This window comes from Kryptolebias marmoratus, linkage group LG7 (genome assembly GCF_001649575.2).
Source record: "Kryptolebias marmoratus isolate JLee-2015 linkage group LG7, ASM164957v2, whole genome shotgun sequence".
NCBI classification, from domain to species: domain Eukaryota; kingdom Metazoa; phylum Chordata; class Actinopteri; order Cyprinodontiformes; family Rivulidae; genus Kryptolebias; species Kryptolebias marmoratus.
Window position 1 is genome coordinate 2828811 of NC_051436.1, and position 24245 is coordinate 2853055.

Genomic DNA, 24245 nt, shown 5'->3' on the forward strand with positions numbered 1-24245 from the left:
TTATTTATCACTTATATAAACTGAATTTATGCAAAATGACAACACTAATACATTCGTCGTAGCCTACGTTATGAAATATTTACATGAATCATTGATACAATTACGATAGAAACGACAGAAGAAAATATATCACGATAGACACTTTTCTATCGTCCCCACGGTATGTATCGTTATAGCCCAGCACTACCTTAGAGGTTAATTATTGTTTTTACTTCTCCACAGGACTCAAAAAGACTAAACTATCCCTTTAAGACACACGTGTCAAACTCAAGGCCCACGGGCCAGATCCGGCCCTCTGTAACATTTCATCCGGCCCTCCAGTCTGGTTCAGATCGAGTCTCTGATTCTTTTTTGCTTAAAAAAACTGAAGTTTTCTCTGACAGTGACTTAGAAGCCAACAATATATAGTTTTAATTTCTGTCTGATCAGGTTTTTGTCTGTTTTAATGTTAAAAGATTCATTTAAAAGCTGAGTGAGGCGTAAGAAATGACAGCTAATGATGAGCTTTTTGAAGTTTGATCTGTTTGTCTGTGTTCATTAAAGTCTGTTTGCTCTAAATTCTGTATAATCTGTAACTGGGAAAAGGTCATTGATATTTCTATATGAATGATTTGACATAATGCATCTAAAACTAAGGTTAATTTATGTAATCTTTAATAAATATTGATCGTGATTGGCTCTTGGCTAGGACCAAATTTTTCATTTTGGCACCCCTGCTTTAAGAGGTTTAGTTTTTCTTTTTATTAATTAACTAGGTAATTACTAAACTAAAGCCAAGGGTGGATATATCTGTAAATTTGAAGAGGGTGATTTTTCTCATCTGCTCGTGTCGTGGCAGACTATCATACAATCTTTAGTGAACATTACCAAATATACTGAAGGGGTTAAAAAAAGAAGATATTCTGAAGTTTGCAGATTACAAACTGAATATTTGTCTCCTTGAAGAAGTTTTTCTAAACCTTTGTGGAGTGAAATAGACAAAGGGAAAGGTTGCAAACTCTCCTAAGACAACACATTTTATTTTGAAAGTACAGCACATTTTAAGGAGGTTATTTCAACAGATGCAGCCTCTGGGTTGACTGGAAACTCGTTCTCGAGTCGTTAACACAGACACAGGGACACACTTTGTCCTCGGAGAAAGAAAGTTTAATAAGCACCCTCGCAGACGCGTACGATATTCCTGTGATGCTGCCCGTTTCCTGTGAGCTAAAAAAAGAACGCACTCAGAAGCCACAACGCCGCCACGCCCTGAGAGCAAACAGAGCGCTGACTGTCGGCTGAGACTTCCAGCTCAGAGACGCCGAGGACAAAACGATGAGAAAGTCGAGAGATTCGGACTTTCACAACACATCACGGGACGCTCTCGGCTAAAATGACCTTGTGAACTGAAAATAAACACAAAACAACTGCCTCAGTGTAAATAAACTAAATTTCACGTCACCAAACAATAATTATTGAGAGAAACGTCGATTAAATAAACACATGGAGCCGGAGTGTGACACGCTTTTTGACAAAGGTAAAAAATAAATAAATTAAATGTCTACTTTTCTATTTTTGGCTCCGAGTTTGAGTCATCCAGAATAAAATGCAATTGCCTGTTTCATAATTCACCTCGAGCCAATAAGGATGTGTTGGAACAGGCTGTTCAGATACCAGTTATGAGGTAATAATGTGATAAAACGAGGATTTAACGTCCCTGAAGCTCCAACGGCACCGAGCAGGATTTTTATTCAAATAAAACCGGTCTTTGTTTCGATTCTCATGAGGACGAGAGTTCAATAAAAGTCAAATTGTTGAAAATACTTTGTGTATTTTTAGCTTTAGAAGAAAAGTGCGTAAAGATCCCCGAGGAGGGTGGTTTCCTTCAGTTCTCTACAGGTTTTAAGGATAAATGAACCACGACTCCAACGCTGACGGTGTTTTGATTTCTTCCCACAAGTTTTGATAGTTTCACTGATTAAATACACAACATGCTGAAGAAAAAGTCCCTCATCCAGGGGGTTCAAAGGTTATTTAGAAAAAGTATGGAGCTGAACATCCACTGGGTGAGGTTCTAAAAGTTAAACTTTAGAACAGGGGTGTCCAATCCTGGTCCTCAGGGCCACCATCCTGCAGGTTTTACTTCTTCCTCTGCTCCAACACACCTGATTGAATCAATGGGTGATTAACAGGCTCCTGCCGAACAAGAAGAGGTGATTTAACCATGAATCAGGTGTGTTGGAGCAGAGGAACAAGGAAAACATGTAGGATGGTGGCCCTGAGGACCAGGATTGGACACCCCTGCTTTAGAACATCAGAAATGTATTTTCCTGGCATTTGGAATAAGAAGGGTGTTTGAAGAGTCCAAAATCAGCAGTTTTTGAGGACAATTTGTGAACATTTTTGGCGTTTTGGAAGAAAAATCAGATGGAAAATTAATTTAACCACAACAAGGAACTTTGTCCCAAAGCAGTAAAGCTTAAGGAAGTCATCTTCCAGTAAAAACATTTTCTTGGACATTAATCTGTCATCCACCGCCTGGAAAACGACCCCAGCATCGACCAATCAGAAGCCTCGGCAGATAAATGTCCGAACGGCGTTGGTGCCACAACAACGACGGATCGAAACAAACTCGAGGAGGAAGAAAATCCCCATTTATTGTGAATAAAATCAGATTTTGCAGGAAAACAAGGACTCTTCCAGGCAAATGTTTACAAAATATTTTGGGTCAATCAATGAAAAGTAGCTGGAAAAAATGTGTCAGAATGAAGGTTTTATGTGTCGATTGTCACACTTTTAACGACTGATCAAGTGCTAATTATTATAACACATATGAGACTCGCCCCGGATACATCCGGAGATAAAGCAAATATTGAATTATTGCTCTTTACTTAGCTGTGACCTAATATTTAATAAGTAAACCTACAAGGAAATAAATTAAATCAATGTAAACAATGAGCTCATGTTAGTTTTTACAGGATCTTTTCAGGTTTATGTGAAATTTTCGACTAATTAAAATCCCTCTGCTTTGGGAAATAAAAGGTCTTTAGAACTAAGATATATAAACAGTGAAGACAAAGTAATACTTTGACCTTTATGCCCCTCTGCTGACAACAGCAGCAGTCAGCCGAGAGCAGGAAGTTAAATATTCAATGCTCACTCAGTCAGTACCGACCATATGCTCAGCTTTGTTTGTGCAGATCAACCATTTCTGTAAGCCTGAGCCCAGCAGAAACTTTAAACCTGCCAGTGGTTAATGTTTCACTGCAGCCCTGGTTAATTTTCATTTTATCCTCAAGAGACAGACAAAATATTCAAATGCAAATTGATCCGGTTAGCAGATTAAAGGAGTTGCTTCACGTTTAAGCAAATAGCATTTCTCAAACAAGTTGAGGTTGTGTTACTCACGGTGATAGTGATCTGCTAATAACTAACAGCTTTAACTTTAAAAGGAAGCAGATCAGGAATTTATATGGACTTCATTTAGCCCACAATAATGGTTTTACTGTCTGTAGACCTCGAAAACAAAACTCTAGTGAAGAACAGACCAGGGTAAAGGCAAACGCAGGTCAGCCTTTAAGTGTTCTCAGCTGTTCCACGGCCTGAAATGGAGAACACTTCAAACTAAAAGCGGCTCTCGGAGCTCATTGTCCAGTCCATGGGAGGAACTAAACCAACAGGTCTTTGGTCGGGGAGGCGAACACGAACACCGCGATTCATTTAAAGGCAAGCAAACACGGCTTCTGAGTTTCTGAGTCCAAACTGGACCGTACAAATTTATTCAGACTAGATTTTGGGTCAGCTGCGCCAGCGTTTGTCCTGCATAAGCATGCCGACAGCCTCTGCATTCTGCCAGATAAGCACTGTGGAGCAGCGGATAATGGTGAGCACTGACGTTTTTGTTCTCGTCTTTGCTGTCCGCTTTGATTTTTCTGAATAGGAGCGTAATCCAGGTGCACGGTCGTTGGCGGTCCTGGTCCGAGCAGTTGCAGATGTTCGGAGTACATGTAATTGGACTCGGGGGATCCTCGGGGACCAGACTGAAACGTACCTCGTGGCTGTGTGGGTACAGCAGCCGTAGACTTTAGCAAAACGGCGTCAATCCGGCGTTTAAGGCAGGGCAGCTGGACGACAGTGATGGTTTGAAACTATGTCAGCACCAGGAAAGACATTCTCTGGTCTGATGAGTAAAAGCTGAATCATTTGGCAGAGCTCCAGGGGACATGTCAAAGGAATGACAGGACTCCTTAAAACACGCAGCGAAACGCAGAAAAGGCCCTGCCAGAAAATGTGCCTCGGCGTTTACAAACCCCAAACTAGGACAAGGATCCACAAAAAAACAACAAAACACAGAAACAAACCTTAAACCACATCCTCCTGAGACTGAACCAATACTTGTAGGTCACTTCGAAGTCTACCTTCCCAACCTCGAACGTGACAAAACTAAAGTACCATAAGGAATAACCAGTTGTTCTTCTCTGAACCTGTTGCACCTATCTCTTTGTCAGATCCGTTTACACGTCACAACATAAAAACAATTAGGGCATGTCAGAGTTAGTATGTCACTTGGCTCCAAAGTACAGGCGAATACTACCTCCCACTTTGAACACCTAAAGTACAGTCAGCCAAAAAGAATGCTCGGTGCGTCTTACTCGACACAAATCAAACCCAAGATGCTGACATTCACCTGCAGGATGACTTTGGAGTTCTTTAACTCTGGTCTGTGTTACTTTCCGACCTCTTGGCAGCTCCTCACACACGGAGACTTTTCTCCAGACTTTTCTCAGCTGTGTTTCCCTGATGGTTGGTTGGTAATAAAGGCCAACATCGCCCACCCTGTTCCATCAACAGCCTTCCAAGGCGTGTTCACGATTTTTCAACAATCTGACCCAGACCAAAGCAGAAACTGACATCTGGTCTGCTTTGCCGTTTTAGATTTTCAACACTGAACCAACAAATTGGATGGAGACGAATATTCTTACAAACGTCTAAGTTCATAATGTGGTCAGATAGTTAAATATGATGGTGCTATTAGTAGAGATTTTATAAAAGACTATTTCAAACCAGGAGGAAAGCAGCTCCAACACTTTGACCAAACTGTCCTCAGCAACAAAAGCGCCTGAGCTAAAACACAAAGATATTCTTATAATCAGACTGTTGTCCTGTGTCCAAAAATATCGTACAGTGGCCACAGTGGGTCCAAACAGCTCTAAAATCAACCAGAACCAACGAGCTAAAGAGAAACTCCTACTCTGATTGATAAAAACCTGACAAAACTGACAATTTTATTGAGGATTCTGATAAACGGTTCGTAAAAACTCTTAGGTTTATCTTCAGAATAATTCCAAAGACAGCTGTTTATTTATCTTTAATGAGCCGAAGCAGAGTTCTTCTTTTGTTTTTTTTATTAACCAGGTAATAACTGCTGCTTATGTGGGGTCACATCCGTTCAGTAGGAGGTCCTACAGCTCGGCTCGGGACGGATCGTGTTCGGACTACCAAACGTATGTGGAAAAAAGGAGTCCAGATCACATCTGAAGGTGAGAACGTTTTCCATGCACACAGAGGCCGTTCACACCTGTATTCAGAGCGATCTGAATCCAATCTGATTGCTCAGGACAGATGTTGAAGCCAGGTGTGAACGGAGTCTTAAGGGTTTCAGTGACAGCAGCAGGAGGAACCTCTTTAAGGTCAGCCTATCGCAGCAGACTGTCCCGGTGACAAGACGCCGCGGTCTTAAAACTGAAGCACGATAAGAAGAAGATTCGGGTCAAAGCTGAACAAAAACACCAAAGAGAGGAGCAGAGTTGGTTTTTGGAGGTCGGTGAACTCTGCCCGGTCCATCAGACACACGGGGGGAGGAAGCTTGGACAGGGCTGTGGAAACTCTTTGAGCGAGAAAAATCCACGTTTTCCCCAACAAGTGATGTTCAAATACCGCCACAAAAAGCTGTGTGTGTTAGATGTCAAAGGTCACAGCTGCTAAAAGAGGAAACCCAAACACAGCATTCTCAAATATGGCCGTTGTGGAGCTGCATCGTGTGAAAATCTCACTACTCTTTTACACTTCCTGCACGTCTTACCCAGCTCCAAACCATGACACAAAGATGTATGTCGAGTCATTCAGGAGAGACTTTCCCAAACAAAATATTTTGTTGATTCAGGAAATAATTTGTCTTCGTGTAAACACTGAGCTCAGTGCTTTATATAAATATTTCCTCAGCGGCACTTTACTCTAACAAAAGACGTCAGGGTGAATAAGCATTACAGAAACAATTAATTGGCTTTGGAAATGCATTTTATTTGCTTTCGTGTTAAGAGTCAGTGGACAAGAAAGCTGGAAAATAACTGATAAATACGCAAAGAAAGGATCAAAAATTAAAACTCAAGGAAAGGAGTATGTAGTTTTGAGTTTATATTTAAACTAAAACTTTTAACAACTGTCATTTGTTGTGTTTATGACCCGCTGTAAATGAGTAAAATTATTGACTTTCCTGCCAAATATTTTAAATTTTTGATGCACATAAGAAATGCAGAAAAAAGCAAACATTCATAATTCGGAAGATGACATTCGACCATTGGTATCCATCATCGAAACTTGGATTTCTTACATTACCGTTCAGTGATTTATGTCCTTTAGCTCCTGGTTCTTAGGGGCAGTTGTGCGTTTTCAACACTGAAGTCTGTACGGGAAGCTAAAACTACAACACCGTGTCGTTTCCTGACTTACTGTTTGAAACGGTCAAACTCCATCCAAAACAGGAGCCCTTTGTGCCGTCATGTGGTTTCAGTTTGCACATTATGAGCCTTTGGAAAATGTGAACATAAACAAGCCAGAGCACGAGGAGAGAGATCTGAAAATGCTTTATTGCTGCATGATTCAGACCACAGAAAAACTGACTCACCCCCTACAATCTAAACTTACAGGCAGCGGCTGCAGGCTGCTGATAATTTCTCACCCAGAAACTCTAAACACACTGCTCCCTTTCAGGTTTCAGCTTGGTGGAGCCTGTGATTACGCACATGATGATTAAAACGGCTCCAGCTACGGAAATTACAAGGAGCGGGAGAAGAAGAAGAAGAAGCGAACCCTCCCTGGTGTTTGATGGGGTCCGGCTCTGTTGGCGCGCCTGCAGCCGGCCTCTCGGCTTTTCCTGCCACATCTCAAACAGTCGGCACGCACACTGGACCGATCCCCAGCAGAACCGGAGGCTGCGCTACGACGACAGGGTTCAGGGCAGGAGCGCGGGAAAGCTCGGCTGAAACTGAAGAGCCGAACCCCTGCTGGAGTTACACAGGAAGTCATGTTTTCTTTATCAAGACGGGTCAGAACATCAAGTCCAGATCATTGTGGGGGAGTGAGCGTCAAGAGAGAAAGGACCAAAGAGAGGACAAGTTTCCACCTCCGTTTCTCTGCAGAGTTTTAAATCTTAACATGCAAAGGAAATGCCACAATCTTCCATCTGCAATGAAAGTATGAGTTTTACCATTACTGCTCACCAAACACATGAAACAAACTGAACTTTGCTTTACTGAGCCTGTTGTAGTTTAACCCATCGCTACAGACAGGTCCATCATTTCAAATAAAAACCATCAATGATCACATCCTGTCAATATCAGGAGTCAGTTTCTTACAAATAAATCAGTGGAGGCAGACTGACTGATCTGTCAGCTGATGAATTAGTCCATTTTTTTAATAATCAGCAGCAGCCAGGCCTGACCTGAGCAGACTACTGAAGTCTAAGCACAAATTAAACCTTTTCTAAGACAGTCGTGTTATGATAATGTCGGCTGTTACTCACATTCTTCCAGTTCAGAGAAGAAAAGGTGAAAAAGACTTTCCTACCACAACTACAGCAACTCTACAAGGACAACCTGCACAGCAACTATTCTGCTGAATCTCTCAACAAAATCAATTTTAGACATTTAATAAACCGATTCAGGACCGTCCGTGTCAGCCAATGCCCTGCACCGAAAAATACACCCACCTCCCGCTTTATTAGCTGCACCGGTTTCAACTTCCTGTTAACGCAAACAACTAATCAGCCAATCAGATGGCAGCAGCTCAACACCTTTAGGCCTGAGGACGACTTGCTGAAGTTCAAACCGAACATCAGAACAAAGAAGAAAGAGGATTTAAGTGACTTTAAATGTAGCATCGTTGTTCTGAGGATTTCAGAAACTGCTGATCTGCTGGGAGTTTCACACACAACCATCTCTGGTGTAAAGAGAACGGTCCAAAACAGAGAGTGGCATTCGTGAGGACTTGTTAATGCCAGAGGGCAGACAGGTTGGAGACGACAGAAAGCCAACTTTGGTCCAACCACGTTCTGCAGAACAACCTGGAAGCAGATGGACTTCAGCAGCAGAAGACCACACCGGACCACTCCTGAGGCTACGGTTCACACAGACTCACCAACATTTGATGATAAAAAAGCCTGATGAGTTTCTGTAAACCTCAGAGATGTTTTCATGTGAAAGTCCAAGCAGACCAGCAACAACAACAACCAACAACAACCTTGCTGATGTCCGGTTTGGACTTCAGCAAGTCGTCTTCACTGCGTCTGGACGCCTAAAGAGCCTCTGAGTTGCTGCCATGTGATTGGCTGATTAGATATTTGTGTTAACAAGCGTCTGAACAGATGGATCTAAAAAAAAGTGTCCTGTGAGTGTAGATTATTAACCCAAACCCCTACTTCAGGACAAATCAGAGACCAGCAGCCTACTTTAAGCATCTGCCCCAACCAAGGAGCATTTTCTTTTGTTGTTTTAAATGAAGACTCATGTGAAATAAAACGTGTATTTTAATACAAGGGATTACTTTAAAAAATAAAACAAAGAAACGCTTGTATTATTTAAATATGATTCTCAGATACGAGGCAAATTATTGTCCAGAATCAACAAAAAGAAGCTGTTTCTGACTCAACAAATCCCTTCATGACCCAGTTCCTTTATGTTAGCTAATGCCCAACATCAAAGGAAGAGAAAACCGATCAGGACGTAACTCAGTGAGAGTCAAATATCTCTAAAAGTCAGAAACTGAAACCGTCACCAGAGCCTCTGTAAACCGTTTCACATTGATAAAAATACCTGAAGAAGGGCAGCCATCCTCGGTGTTTCCAGTCAGCACGTCGCCAACGTTAAAACCGTAAAAACAACCCGATCACACGGCCTAAATCAGCTGAACCAACCACTGAAAACATGCGTCCTGGAAGCAGCTCCGGCATCACAACATCAGGTTTGTGACATTTTTGAGTCAACATGAGGGGTTTTGACTTGGCAGATTGATGATGTTACCACATGCGCTGCTCGACGGCAGAGAGCATTTCCACAATGTTTTGGTTTTTGCACGGTAACAGGAAGCAGTGACTCATCGTCCGTATTTATGTGCAACATCTTTGTCATTACTGGAGTAAATTTAAGACGTAGTTTGCAAAATTCACCTACTTGTACATGAGTGCATTCTCTTTTTTAAGATTAATTTTAACTTTAGCACATAAATTACCAGATTAAGTTTTAAAACACAATGTTGGAACAACTGGAAGAGCTCAAACTAAGACCTGTGGCTCAATAAGAGTCCAATAATAATTATATTTATAACTGATTGTGTTCTGAGTAACAGACTCAGATGGGAAACTTATGCAACAAAGTCACAGTTTAGACATTGCAACAAGCTATTCCTCCTGATTCATGTGATCTCTTTCAGAAAAAGGAAGTGAAAGCCGCTGTACAGCATCAGTCATGGGAAATAAACAACAAAGAGGTCAGCTGAATATTGTTCACGTTTTAGCAAAAAGCAAAGTTTTGCTCATTATTGACAAACATGAGCTTTTCAGTCTCTTTATTTTCTTCAACCTTTTATCTCATGCTAGATCTTTCTATTCATGTAAAAACTGAACATTTACAAACACCCAACATCCATTAAAGCTGAATTTAATCTCCCTCATCGGTGGTGTCCAATCCTAGATCACCATCCTGCAGGTTTTAGATGTTTCCCTGCTCTTTAGCAGAAGCCTGTTAGTCCTTCATTCATTCAAATCAGGTGTAACAGCAGAGAAACATCTAAAACCTGCAGGATGGTGGTCCTCCGGGACCAGGATTGGACACCACTGATCTAAAACCTGCAGGATGGTGATCCTCCGGGACCAGGATTGGACACCACTGATCTAAAACCTGCAGGATGGTGATCCTCCAGGACCAGGACTGGACACCGCTGATCTAAAACCTGCAGGATGGTGGTCCTCCAGGACCAGGATTGGACACCACTGATCTAAAACCTGCAGGATGGTGATCCTCCGGGACCAGGATTGGCCCCACTGTCCCTCACAGAAGATCCTGAACGACCTCAAACACCTGACCTGTCGTCCAGGTTCTTTAATACTTCTCTTTTAAAATCATTTCTTTAAGCTGCTTGAACAACCAGCTCGTTCGATAAAACCATAAAATAAGCAATTGCCTCTGCCTCCATTATTCCTTAATTTTATTATAACCACCAATCAGAGCGAGGGGGGGGTGCCTTAAAGAAACAGGAACTAAAATGGAGCGTTTCGGATACAATCCACAGCATGAAAAATAATATTATGTAACTTTTTTAGAGCTTACTGCTAACATGGTTCAGCAGAACCCCAAAGTAAAACCTAAACTTAAAGATTACAACAATACAGGCAGAAAATGACAAAACTAAACAAATAAATGAAGTAATGTGAGCAACTCTGAACAGATAAATAAGACTTTATACCCTCATCTGACTCTTGGGTACCGTGTAAATACAACATTTGTTTTGGTTGTTGGCATGGTAAAAGCACCAAAAACTTCCACACCGAGTTGTTTTGGTACCGGTTGTGTACCTTCATAAGACCAACGTTTTCTACCTGTCATTAGTTCCATGAACATGAACCTGGAGGACACTTGGTTCGAACTTTACTTGAAGACAACAACGGAGCAGAAGCAACAGAAGACAACCCAGAAGACGGTGGGGGACACCACGGAGACAGAAGACCGTTTGACCGTCTCCGACTCATGGAAGAGATGCAACAAAAAGATGGTGATGGACACCAGAAAAACACTGCGGCAAAGCCAGATATAAGGAAAAAATAAATAAAGATACACAGACGGAAACAACAAGACGGTTACATCGTGGCTACATAACGTACCCCATTCCTCAACAATAATATGCTGCTACTTTCCCACCCGTCAACACAAAACATATCTATTATAGATACCAGGAACTCATCATGAACGCAGCACGTCATACAACGTATGTCACAAGACTTACACTTTTCACAACTTGTGCCATTTTCCCCGCACATTTACACGTAAAAAAAACTAACAACAACAACACACCTACGTAAGTCTCAGAACACAAAACAGCAGCTTAATAAAGTCATACGTGCAAAAATAAACGCAGGCAGACTTGTTAGATCTGCATTTATGAATTTCTGAGGCAGCAGAAAAACCAAAAACAAAACGTGCAGACGTTTAACAATTTGGACATATCAGCTTCTCTAATGACTTGACAAATTGGTCAGGAAACAGCTGCCTTTGAAACATTAACTTCAAGTCACTGAGACAAACACATCTGTTGTGTTTTACCTTTATAATTATTTAAGTTGAAAAGATAAAAACATCCTGACAGTATTTATGAAGGAATAAAAAAGTTCATATTTGTGCTTAAAAGCGTTCCAATGAAAATACTGCATCATATTTTTGTGACTTCATCGAGCGGTCCCTGTGCAGACTACACACTTCCTTACGCTCGACTGGAGTTCTTGGCAGTAAACAAAGAATAAAAAACAGCCGTCTGTGTCAGCCGCGGCGCTGCAGCAGCTGCTGCCGGGCGTCAGGTGTGTGTTGACTTAACCAGCCTGTGACAGCGCAGCCGACCCACCCACCTGGGACAAACAGAACAGGCAGAGCGAGCTGGTCCCACAGGTAGACACGCCTCAAAGCCGGCCAAACAGGAGGCCAATGGAAGCGCTTGTATAGCTCTCATTGACGAACTGCATAACCGCTGAAATACCTCCAATAATCATTGCATGACCTAAACTACATTTTATGACTCATTCTTGGAAGCTATGTCGAGATACGGCACAATAAAATCCCAGGAAGTCCAATAAAGACATGGAAGCATATGGACACAAACTGGATTACTGAGCTCAGACACACCTACTGTGTTATCTTTAACCCATATCATTTAGCAGATAAAGGGGCTGAGCTTTAAATACACTCTCAAGTCACTTTGGAAACAAAACAAAAATATTAAAAAGGTACCATTAGGTCATCTAAATGTGAGGACAAGATATCACAAATATGTAGATAAAGACCATCGTGGAAAAAATTTCTGCAGGAATATCACCGTACGGTTTAAAATATAACAAAGGTACAAGAAAAAACCTCAACCAGACACACTCTGGAGCAATGATTCCCAAAGTTGGGGGTCAGGACCCCAGTGTGGGTCCATCAACACCAAGTAAGGGTCCTTAGATAATCTCCAGACATCAACTTACAATAAAAAACTTTTTATTGTTTTTATGCTGTGTTTGCACCATAATTGTTACAAAAACTTGAAATACAAGTCCATAAATTGATTTAAAAAATAGCATAACGAATGTTAAGACTGTTTGTATTGTCATTATGTCCTTATTTATTAGAGTCATTAGCATTTTTGGATGTTAAAACAGCCGACAGATGGGGTCACACACCTTTGTCACTGTTATTTTATGGGTCGGAAACTGGAAAGTTTGGGAACCGCTGCTCTAGAGAATATGTTTGCAATAAAAACACTTTAAGATACACTGATAGTGCCAAAGCACACCCAAACTGAATTAGAAGTTAGAGCCCATTATGTACGTAAAAAAAAAACTACATTAAAGAAAACCTTTAAATATTTAAAGCTCTGACTCACAAAGCCAAACCAAAGCCATGATTATAGAGATACAGATGTTCCCGGTTATTTTATACTTTGCCACTCCGCAGCTACCATTTGGTACTTCAAGGTTTTCATTTTGTACTTTGCGGTTTCTGTCTGTACTCAGTAGTTACCATCTGGTATTCAACATCTACCATTTGGTACTAGTTAATCATGAGGTCTACCTGCATTGTGTATCTGTTTATCCTTGCCCAGGTATCCCAGCCCTAACTCCTACCCTCATCCAAACAAATATCGATCGGATCCCCGACCCTCTTCATCTTGTTTTCCAACAAGTCTTTAATTGTATCGCTCTTACCCAGTGATTCTGGCCTAATCTTACCCAAATTCTAACCAGAAAAGACCACAAGACGTGCTCAAAGACACCCATGACAGACACAAAGAGTCCCGTGGAAAATGGCTCCTTTATAAGCCGCAGAAGTCTGCATGGAAGTGACTAAAACTGCAAAAGTAGGAAGTGGCAAACGTACAACGTAACCAGCAACCAAACTAACACCAAAAATTACACAATGAACTGTGTTGACCTATTATAGGATGCCTGAATTGACATAAACACTTTAAAATCATGTTAGCTAAATTTAGGCAAGAAAAATTCCACGATAAATCATAATATTATGAACATTATTAAATACTAAGCCACAATATGAATGGACATCTAATGATTAGTCAAAATATTTAGATCTGGAATAGTTATTATATAATATTATGTGAGTATAATGCTATTTTAAAGGATGAAACAAGAATTAATTTAATTTAATCTCAATCTAGAGCATCAGAATCACAATAAAATGACTTTTAAGGTTGACAAACAATAAAAATCTACCAGTCAGCTCAATTTGTAAATAATATTGGTCCTTATAGGCATATTTAGGTCGTTTCTCTGGACTTTAAAACACTTTAAAAGCTAAATGTTAAAGCCCAAAGTGACAATGAGGGCGTCCTAATGAACACAAAAACTAAAAGATTCAACAATAATGTCAATATTGAGAAAACAGTCCCTCAACAAGTGGATATAAGGAGGATTCAAGGATTCAAAGTGAACTTTTGCAGCCCAACTCTTTAATATAAAAGGTACAATTTGTAGGGGAGCCTTTCTCTGCCTGGGTGTGGAGACAGGACGGCTTTTCTGAAGGTTTTGTCTTCAGGTGAAGGCTCATCGGAAACGGCCTGTGGTTGCACAATCCCTCCTTCCTTGTTGCCTAACTGCTTCATTTACCCCCTAAAAAAACTACCAGAAACAAACTACAGCGTCCACCTTTCCACTTACCTGCATACCAGGAACTTCCATGGTGACTTCGACCTTTTTCCTCCTCCAGGTTCCTGTTTTCTCCTTCTTTGACTCCTTTCTTCTATCTATCTATGTCTCCTCTACGCGCTTCCTCGCAAAAACTCCCTTTAAAAGAAAGACAACGAAATAAATAAATAAAAAAACAGGTTCGGCTTCGAAGCGAGGAAATGTTTCCGACTAAGAGACGGGTTCGTTTGCAGCAGAATGAGGCGGACGAACTATAAAGTCGAACTATGACAGAAAGTCTGCAGCAAGAAAAAAAATTGTTGAGAGCAAACAGACGAGGATGACGCGCTGCAGACTTCAAGGGAGGAGCGACAGATTGAAACTGTCCACGGGAGGAGGTCTACTGCCACCAAGTGTCTGTCTAGCTATCTATCTATTTAGCTAAGATGTTTAGAACTTCGTCATTAGCTGCTAAACAGTCGTTACGTTTTGAAAAATTCTGTTGTCATAATTAAAAAAAAAAAAAATCCGTTTCGAGTTTCGCTAACGGCTACTTTTAAAATAACGGCGCCGTTTCCGACGATCCCTGAATGCGCCTTCGGGGTTTTTCCTTGTTTTTAACTGACGTCACCGGAAAAACTGTCAAAAGGGGGCGGGGCCCGGGAGAAGATGGCGTCGCTGCGCTGTAGGCGCGATCCTTGCGGGATAATTTGCCTGATTTTAACTTATTTCAGCGTCTTTTACGCGGACTACGTGGTCATACAGTATGTCCTCATCCCCGCCTACTCGGGCAGGTTAGTAGTTTTAAGTTTTAAAGCCGCTGAAACCGTTAAAAGAGGCGACATGGCGTCTGTTTCTGTTCGTTTCCTCCATTCATTTGACGGCTAACAGTAACAGGTCTGACAGCGCCTCGCTTCTCCTCCACGAAAGACAATTTTCTCACAAAAACCGAGTGTTTCCTGGGATTTTAGGGTTGATATTTGTGTCAGCTTTGTCATAAATGATTCAAAAATAACATATCCGGTTAATTTAGTTTACATCTGAGGCGTTCAGGTGCTGTTTTGATGCTGGTGTTTACTTCTTAAAGCTATTAACATTAAAATATCTTCCTTCAGAGAAGAATTTAACAAAAGATTTTTATTATAAGGCTTCTCTAAACTGTCAGAGTTTCGCATTTTGATTTTTATTACTATGTTAGTAATGATATTAACACTAACTCATATCATATTTATCTGTTGTTTGTTATAACTGATAACTTCAGACTAATGATAATTGTATAATAGCTGATAAATGAAACAGTTTGATTCACGTAACTCATGTGTTTGTGTTAAATGTGATCATTTTTGAAAACTGTTTTTTCCCCCTATAAAAGTTCGTTTTAATGTAGTTATTTGTGTTTGTTGACATTTTATGATCCAAGTAGTTTTCCTTTTTTCTGCAGGTTGCATGTTAATCACAAAAAATTTGTATTTTAATGTGTATAAATCTGTAATCAGATCATGTTCAGGTTTTGGATAGCTAAAATATTTCACTACATGACTTGTTTGAAGCTCAAAATGTATTTTAATGAAACTTTAAGTTAAACCCTGAAGAGAAGGGAGTCGGTGTTTTTGATGCTGTAGCTGTTTATTTTTTCCTCCGGCAGCGTTTGGTGTTCTCTCCACGGGTCGTTGTTCAACCTGATCCTGCTGCTGCTGCTGGCCTGTCACTCCAAAGCCGTCTTCTCTGATCCAGGTCAGGAAAGCTTTAAAACCAGGTTTACGGTAAAGTAGCACCAAGGTTGCAGAAAAGTAGGAAAACTGAAAAATAGAGCATCTTTCTGCACAGGCGGTTCTTGTTTTTTTTCATGAATCTGTTTGTGTTTCAGGTATGGTGCCTCTGCCAGACACGGCTATAGATTTCTCAGATCTGCGCTCCCAGTCGTCTCGGATGAATGATCGGGTCAGTTTCCTCTTCAAACCCTTTTCTTACCATCGTCTCACTGCTGAGAGGAACAGAAACTACTTCAGTTTATTTATGACCTCAGCTTGAGAGTGATGTCACCGAACAGAGGAGGAGATTAAAGCTTCTCCTTGAACTGTATCATTATCAGCGGTGACGTGGGTTTATCTCAGAGGTTCTCTGTACGCCTGCCGGAGCTGATGGCTGACATCATGTGATTAAGAGCTCAACAGAAAAGAGAGACTGACTTCTAACGAAGACAATCTGGATCGGATAAAAATTTGTTTGTGTAGCCCTTACAATCACAACTAGGTTAACCAAAGTGCTTCAAGTGTAACGTTTGGAGGAAAAAAAAAAAAAGAGCCAGAACCCAACACACAGCCAAGACAAGGATAAAGTGATAAATGTGTATTAAAAGTCTGGAGTGGCCCAGCTTAGTCCTGAGACACAAAAACAGGGGTGAGTCCTGACAGGATGAAAGCCAGAAAACAAAAACTGTGGGAGGTTACCAAAGCTCAGGGTTTCTGTGGAGCCAAGAGTCCAGCTGCTGCAGGGCTGAGTGAGGGGCCTTGAGGTCCTGGGGAAGTTCCCTGAAAGCAGAGCCTCTTGGATCCACCATCCAATAATCTGTGGTCCGTAGGACGTCCAGGGTCATACGCAGAAGGTCTCTCAGGCAGCGGAGATTCAGAACCCAGTCAGCTTAATTAGTCAGGCAAGGTTCAGCAACAGCAGATCAAAAACTACTCACAGACAGGTACGGGCAAGCTGAAAGAGAGGTCGAGGACAGGCAGGGTCCAAAAGCTGGGAAACACTTGAAGAGCAGGTGTTTAAATAGAGAGCAGCACAGGTGGTGGCAATGAGTAATCAGCAGGGAAGGGAGGGACTGAACTTTTAAAATAAGATAAAACTAGAAGATAAAATGTCACAGGTCTGAGTATGTTGAACATTCATGTTTTGAGCCTTGATTTGATAAACCTGAATGAAAGGAAATGTCTCTGACTTCAGGGCTGTGAGGGCTGGACGGTTTGCAGTCGCTGTGAAACCTACAGACCTCCCAGAGCGCATCACTGCCGGGTGTGTCAGAGGTGTATACGCCGCATGGACCACCACTGTCCCTGGTGAGAACAACCCCGAGCTCTCCTCTTTTTATTTATTTAACATCTTCTCATCCTGCTTTTCCCGTGTTTTAGGATCAACAACTGTGTCGGGGAGCTGAACCAGAAGTATTTCATCCAGTTTCTCTTCTACACCGGTGAGGAAGGACTCCGTGCACCTGCTGTGCTTTGCCTTGCAAAGAGAGACAGACCCAGAAGTAAAACACAAAGAGATGACGAGTCGCTCATCACCTCTGCAGAGTTTTACACACAGTTCCTTATTTAAAAAAACCCATTGAAGCAACAGAAATCAGTGGAACTATGAATACCGCAGTGAGGAGAACTTAAACCAGTTCCTCAAAGCGTTTCTGCGTTCTGAGACGATCAGATGAAACAACCTTCCCTGTTTCTGAAGTGTGCTGCAGAAACACAGTAAAGATAAACGGCTTTAACTTTTCAGCATCCAGCAACTCTTAGACTCTGACATGTCTTCTCTTTAGTCAAACATTTCTCTAAAGCAGATTTGTTCAGGTCCTGGAGGGATAATTAGGGATCTGAAGGACTTCTGAGAGTCGTTCTTGTCTTGACAACGCCTCCCTCACTTTGTCATGACCAACTCAACATCTAGGAAAGAAAAATGTGAAAGACACAAAAAGAAGACAAAAAGTAAAGTATTTTATGTTAACAAAAGGCTCCTGTGATGGACGGATGACCTTTGAAGGGTGTACTCTGCTGGATTATATCTAAAGACTTAAATATAACTCAGAATAAAGAAATCCACGGGATGTGGCCTCAGTTTACTCAGCTGGGTGTGTGAGCAGTGACGTGGGTTTTGTTCGACATAAAATAAGCTGTATATGAAGAGAGGTGGAGCTTTATCCCAGGAAGAGCCACTGGGTCTGGGTGTCTCTAACCTGCCTGTCTGCTTGGAGCATAAAAACAGAAGGTTTGGGGGTTAAACAACATTAATGATTCGTCCTCCCAGCTGTGACTCTCCTCAGATCAGTTTAAAGCTCACAGCCACAGCTGCTGACGTCGTGTCATTAACCCTTTAAAAAGAGCTGAAAGTCCGGGACTCCAACCCTGCCTGCGCTGCTGTTTCTGCAGGGATGGCCAGCCTGTACTCCATGGTGCTGGTGGTGTGGGCGTGGGTGTGGCGGATACGGAACGAGAGGGAGGGAGACGCAGAGAAGGAAGGAGAGGAGTCGCCCAGCAAACATCTGATCGTGTGAGTTCAGAGCAAATACACGGAGCCTGCCTTTAATCTGTTTCCCTTTCTGTCCCTGTGAGCTGTTTGTGTTTGTGTCTCAGAGCTCATTACATCATCCTCCTGGTGGAGTCGGTGCTGTTCGGAGTGTTTGTTATGGTCATCTTCTACGACCAGGTAGGAATTTTTACCTCTAAACATGTTTTTATTAAAGAAATTCAGCAAATCTGGTGCCTGAAGTTTGGGTCTCCCTTCAGCTTCATGAGCTGATCAGGCTTTTTTTAAACTCAAGGAATGGATTCATCTTAAAGGATTTAATCATTTGGTCTTTGGGTTTAAATAAATGTTGTTTTTTGCTGGGAGACTTCTTCATTCATCTTTTAGATTTTTTGCCTGTTTCATCGTTTTTCTCTCCCGGGTAACAAAAATCCCGTTGAGGAATCTTTAGAGTCGATATCAAGTTTTGAAACAGTAATCTGTGTTGTTTTATTATTCAGAATTTAACTTAGCTTTTCTAACGTCTCCTTAATTATTCAGAAATATTTCAATGATATTAAATTATTAGATTTGATCCTGGTTTTGTCCCGATGTGTCGAATCTTTCACTGAATAATTGGTCTGATTGTTGTGTTGTGATGGCCTTTTGTTGGATTTTAAGAAAAAACTGAGGAAGAAAAGCGTTTTAAAACAGCCTCGGCGTCTTTCCTCAGCTGGTGTCCATCATCACAGACGAGACTCCCATCGAACAGATGAAGAACAGGCTGATGATCAAGGACAGGAGCGCCTCGTCCTCCTCCTCGCAGCAGCAGCCCCATCACCTGCCACACACCCGGAAGCCGAAGCTGGCTCTGCTGCGGGAGGTCTTTGGAAGAGGTGGGTTTGTGTTTGTGTCCCGGATGTCTCAGCTCTGAGCCCAACCGGCCCGTTTTCACGCCTCTCTGCTCGTTCAGGTTCGGTCCTCTGCTGGCTGCTGCCCCTCCACTCCAGCCCGCCGTCGGTCGGAGGCATCATCTACTCCGCTCTGCCCGACTACGATGTCTGATCTGCAGCCTGTGAGCTTAACCAACAATGTGTGTGTGTGTGTGTGTGTGTGTGTGGAAGGGACTTCACTGCCTAAAAACTGACCTGAGAGGTGAAGAGGAAGGAGGATGAAGGCAGAGCGTGTTTTACCCTCCAGGTCCAAACGAAGTTCAGCTTCAGACTCATGAAAACCTTTTTACTGACTTCTCCTGCTACGAGAACAACGCACTGATCTGTAGACCTACTACCAGCAGTCCTCGACTATTTCATATTTCTGGCAGGGTTTTTGTGGATACTGCAGTTTGACTGATAAGTTTTATCCTAATAGTCGTTTCAAACAGCTGGGGTCTGATACAGAACCTTCTAGATGCTAGGAATGAAGAACAATATGCAGGTATTTGTAAGAACTATACAAACATAATTTAATTTAAAGGCTTAATTCAGCAGCTTTTATGTTTATCTGCTATATTATTAGTTTTAATTCAGGCAGCAAACCTCCAAACACCCGAACAGACTCCAGTTTTTAATCTTTACGAGGGAATTATGTTCATTTTTCTTTAAATTTGTTCTGAAACTACATACTTAAATACACATCCTGACACGCTCCCGGCTAAAGCAAACAGCTACCAGTTTGTTTTTAGACAGAATAACTCGTGTCCTCAAAGATTAGTGCAGTAAACATGACAGAGGTGCTTATTTCTGTCAAACTGTCATGTTTATGTTGAGCAGGAGGAACTTTGATGCATCCAGTCAGTTCTTCAATTCAAAGCACCTTCGGGATTATAAACCACTAATTTAATCTGCGTTCATGCATTAACACGTGCTCCACAGCGCCCTCTGCTGTCTATTTTACTTTATGATGGAAGGACGTTAATAAAACCAAATTGTTGATAAAATCAAGAAGCAAAACACCTGAATGCTTTGTTATAAAAACAAAATCCAGCTTGCATGATTCTAATTATCTGCAGCTGCCTGCTAGTGTTTAATTAAACTACAATAAGCTGAATTATCTTTGATTAATCACTAATTAAATCCTGCTGAAGACAAACCGGTGCAATAGAAGATAAACAGCCTGAAGGGGAATCATTGTTTTTACCTTTTTAGATGGAAGTAACGCTTTCTGACGTTTGCACACAAAGTACATTTTCATTAACTGTTCTATCTCAGTGAAGGGACTGTTTCTAATTTATTTATTGTTTGTAACGATTTAACGGTTTTAACTCTCCTGCTATGTGAGGGGGTGAAGTTGCCTTTGTACGGAAGCCTGGTTGCGTCTCTTTCCTGTGAAAATACTTCTTGAAACAAAGCCGAGGGCTCGTTTACTTCGATTTGTTCTCTTGCTGTGAACAAACTTTAGCTGTTTCAGTAACAATAAGAACATTCCCGAGTCAATAACTACCTTTTATTAGATTTCTTAATGACCTGTTTTAGATATTAAACAAACATTCCTGGTCTGTTTACTGTTTGACTTTTACATTTTTAGTCTCTCCGCCTGCTGCTAACGACCAGTATTTAAACCAGACGCACTTTTTATTAAGAAAATTAAATAAGTACCAGAAAGGGAAACATTTATGCTTTTTTTTATACCATTAAAAGAAAACCAATAAATCCTTTTTATGACTAACTGTTAGTTAAATCTCGTGTGAGTTTACGTTTTGCTGTTTTATGTTTACGTTATTTTTTTATGCAGCTGTTACACAAAAGTCACGTCACTGGAAGGTTATTATCATAAATAAAAATCATGAAACACTGTTACTGGTGCAACATTTTACTGTAGTTTTTGTTTTATTTTTTTATAGTTTGACTCGTTCTCTTCGTAAACGCTTTATTTATTTTGAATATTGGATCATTTTCCTGTTTTTGTAGAAGTTCAAATTTATTTTGGAGTAAAGAAAAATTTATTTTAACCTCCAAAGTTCTTAAATGTAGCAGGGATAGACATTAAAGGTTAAAGGTTAAATACACAGAGGCAACTTCATCCCCGGTGTGTGTTTTTTGTTGTTGTTTTGTTCTGATTTTGTATATAAAGTTATTTTGAACTGTGTGACCAACCTGGGCTGAACACAAGTGCTTTTCTGTAAACACGTCCTCGACTGCTGTAATCACAACCTAAGAATCCGCTTTCCTCCAATCACAGGACTTTTAACATCATAATCAAACATTTTTATATATATATTTACTAAATCATTTATATTTATTCATTTTAAATTGGATTAAATAAAAAAAATGGGAAAGAAGTTATGAGAAATGTGGAGATGTCAGATGCTGCATGTTGCCTTTTTCCAACAACAGATGCATCTGATCAGTTTTAACATATTTATGACGATTTTTGCACAAATTCTTGGGTGTGAACATTTCATCACTAAGAGTTTAAAAGATCTAATCTGTAATCTGCAGCTGCTTACCTTAGTTTTGATTGTATTTAGTAAATTAGGGTGTGAGGAAATGACCCTTTTGGAGAAAAAAAATAGACGTTTGTGGCAATAAAAAATTAGGATCCTGTCACATTTTCTTTGCTTTCAAGCCGTCATAATTTTGAGTTTCATTGGAATTTTAGGGGCTGAATTCAAGTATTCAGTATTTCAGTATTTTGTTAAACAGAAAGCAGAAAACCAGGATGGATTTCATCACCAAAAACACCCAAAAAATCTTCCCGATTACCAACCCAGACGTATTTCCTTCAGGCTCGGATCACCGTTCTCTATTTTAGGTCAAATCTGTTGTTGATGTAAGATAGTTTTAAAAAATGTAAATGACTCAGAAGCTGATTAAAGATTATAAAAGCTGAGAAATACAGAAAGAAAACTCATTTTTTTAAACTTTTCTTTCTCTTTTTTACACCTAAAGGGCTCCTTATTCATTGAATGAAACATCAAATAGCTGTTTTATTTATTTATTTATTGGACATTTAGGTTTTAGTTTGTTGCTGAACTCAGCTGTGACCCGACCTTAACTTTCATCTAAAGGCAACATGTAATTGAACATTTCCTCAGATTGGCAGCTGTAAACCTGTCAGCGGTCACAGCAGTTCGGTTTCCTCCTTAAAGCAGCCGACGTGTTTGCAGTGTGGACGCACAAATATGTAGAGACTAAAATCTGCCTTATTTCTGTCAGTTTGTGTCGTTTTTAACCGTCCGAAGGAGACGAAGCAAAAAGTAAACGACTGAACCGAAGTGAGGACGGATTTCTGAATGTTTCTCCTAACTTCTCTCCACGCCGAGCTGAAATCCCGACCCGGGTTTGTTTCTCTGTGAACATACAAAGGTTCCTGTTTTTTACTGTTAATGTGCAATGCTCAAGAAGGGAAAGTTACAGAGTCTTATCACCGTCTGAGCGGAAAGAATCAACGTTTGAAATGTTTTTAGTAAAACCATAAGAGGTTTAATCTTTTTGGATTGTATTTGTTTGGTTCAAACTATGATCCAGTGTTTCAGTCGGGATAAAACATTCCTTTAAAAGTAAAAACATTTCAAACTAATTATGTTTTTGTCCAGATGTGTGTGTATTTATCAGGGTGCTGGTTTCCTTGGTCGACTCCACTGATTATTGCAGTTGATCTGTTTTTGTTTTGTTTGATTGTTTCGGTTTCCTGTGAACCATTAATTGTTCGCCGAAGCAGGACAAGCGCTCTCCGTTCGCTGCGATTTGACAGCAGGAAGGAATGTGTGTACAAACAGAAAAGGCCTGAAACTAAATGTCAGCCGCCAGTTAAAACACAACCAACGTCCGGCTCAATGCGAATCATTTCAGCTCTTTTGTCTCCTTTTTACTACAAGCTGAAAGAAGAAATCCAACAAACACCAAACCAATGAAATCATCTCTGGGAAAAGTCCAGCTTAAACTGTAAAAGTATGTGAGTGTTGTTTTACACTGGTTGGCTCGAACATTTACAAGTTTTAATGTCGTGGTTTCATGATGAACACGTTTACGACGGAATGACGTTCGTTTCGTCTCATGTTGCGATCTCGTATTCTTCTTCTTGACATGCTGCTCTGGTTCGTTAAAATAAAAAACCGATGCCTTTTAAACTGATCTGGCTCTTTCTGTTGTTGGTTTACAGGACGTTGCAGAAACCTCGTTAATCCGCTGGACTGAACGGGGCAAACAGAACCAAAAGAGACTTATCGTGTAAATTTCAAGTCACCATTGAAATCCTCATGGCTGAGGCCATGTTTGGTTGCTTTTTCCAACTTAAATCTCTTTATTTTGCACAAAAAACTAATTCTAAATAAAATTCTCATGCTGAGGCTCTGTACCTGTTATTGACAAGTCAAAGAAAGAGCATCCTGTAAAAATGTTGGATCTTTGAGCTGTTTTTATTAAAGATAAGGTTTCGTTAATGACTGCAGCGTCACAAACAGAAACAACATGAACACTAAGAGGAAACACAGGCCAATAAAAGTTGGTCCTAAAAGATTTCAGAGCTGGTATTTTTAGCTCAACATGTTATTTGCTTTAATTGATCACCTAAAACAAACATCTACCACCCAGACAGGAAGTGTCTTTATCTATTAATCTGTTTGGGAACAAATTGAATTAATTGTTGTTTTTCTGAATTCTATCTAATGACCAGCAGGGGGCGACTGCTGCATTTACATCTGATTTCTGCAGAATTATAACCACTCAGAGAATTATTACTCTATGAAATATTAAATAGACTGTAAAAGATAACTTATCTCTACAGTATGTTGTGATTAACACGTCATTACTCTGAGGGAGTCTCCGGGTGTGGACTGGGACTAAAGACTTCCTTTTTTTTATGTACAGATTGTCGGTCTTCTCTGGTTTTCAAGTTCTCAAAACGACCAAACCTTCCTCAGACCAGTAACACTTGAACATTCGAG

General features: G+C 40.7%; 2 protein-coding genes across 3 annotated transcripts in view; one reads left to right on the forward strand and one right to left on the reverse strand.

Moving 5' to 3' along the window:
- Positions 1 to 14490, reverse strand: part of stk26 (serine/threonine protein kinase 26) — a 26655-nt gene extending 12165 nt beyond the window's left edge. Inside the window, exon 1 of one of the 2 annotated variants that reach the window (XM_017436831.3) lies at positions 14174 to 14490. In XM_017436831.3, coding sequence (XP_017292320.1) covers positions 14174 to 14194 — 21 coding nt within the window. In that variant the 5' untranslated portion in view covers positions 14195 to 14490. The remainder of the gene's footprint in view (positions 1 to 14173) is intronic. The other variant, XM_017436832.3, reaches the window with a different exon arrangement.
- A 218-nt stretch (positions 14491 to 14708) lies between these two features.
- Positions 14709 to 23424, forward strand: zgc:77880 (zf-DHHC domain-containing protein). Its single transcript, XM_017436825.3, has 9 exons — positions 14709 to 14934; positions 15786 to 15874; positions 16008 to 16081; positions 17087 to 17199; positions 17272 to 17333; positions 18283 to 18403; positions 18487 to 18559; positions 19092 to 19254; positions 19332 to 23424. Exons 1-9 carry the CDS (start codon positions 14810 to 14812, stop codon positions 19421 to 19423), a joined length of 912 nt encoding a protein of 303 aa, XP_017292314.1. The 5' UTR covers positions 14709 to 14809; the 3' UTR covers positions 19424 to 23424.
- The last annotated feature ends 821 nt before the right edge of the window (positions 23425 to 24245 follow it).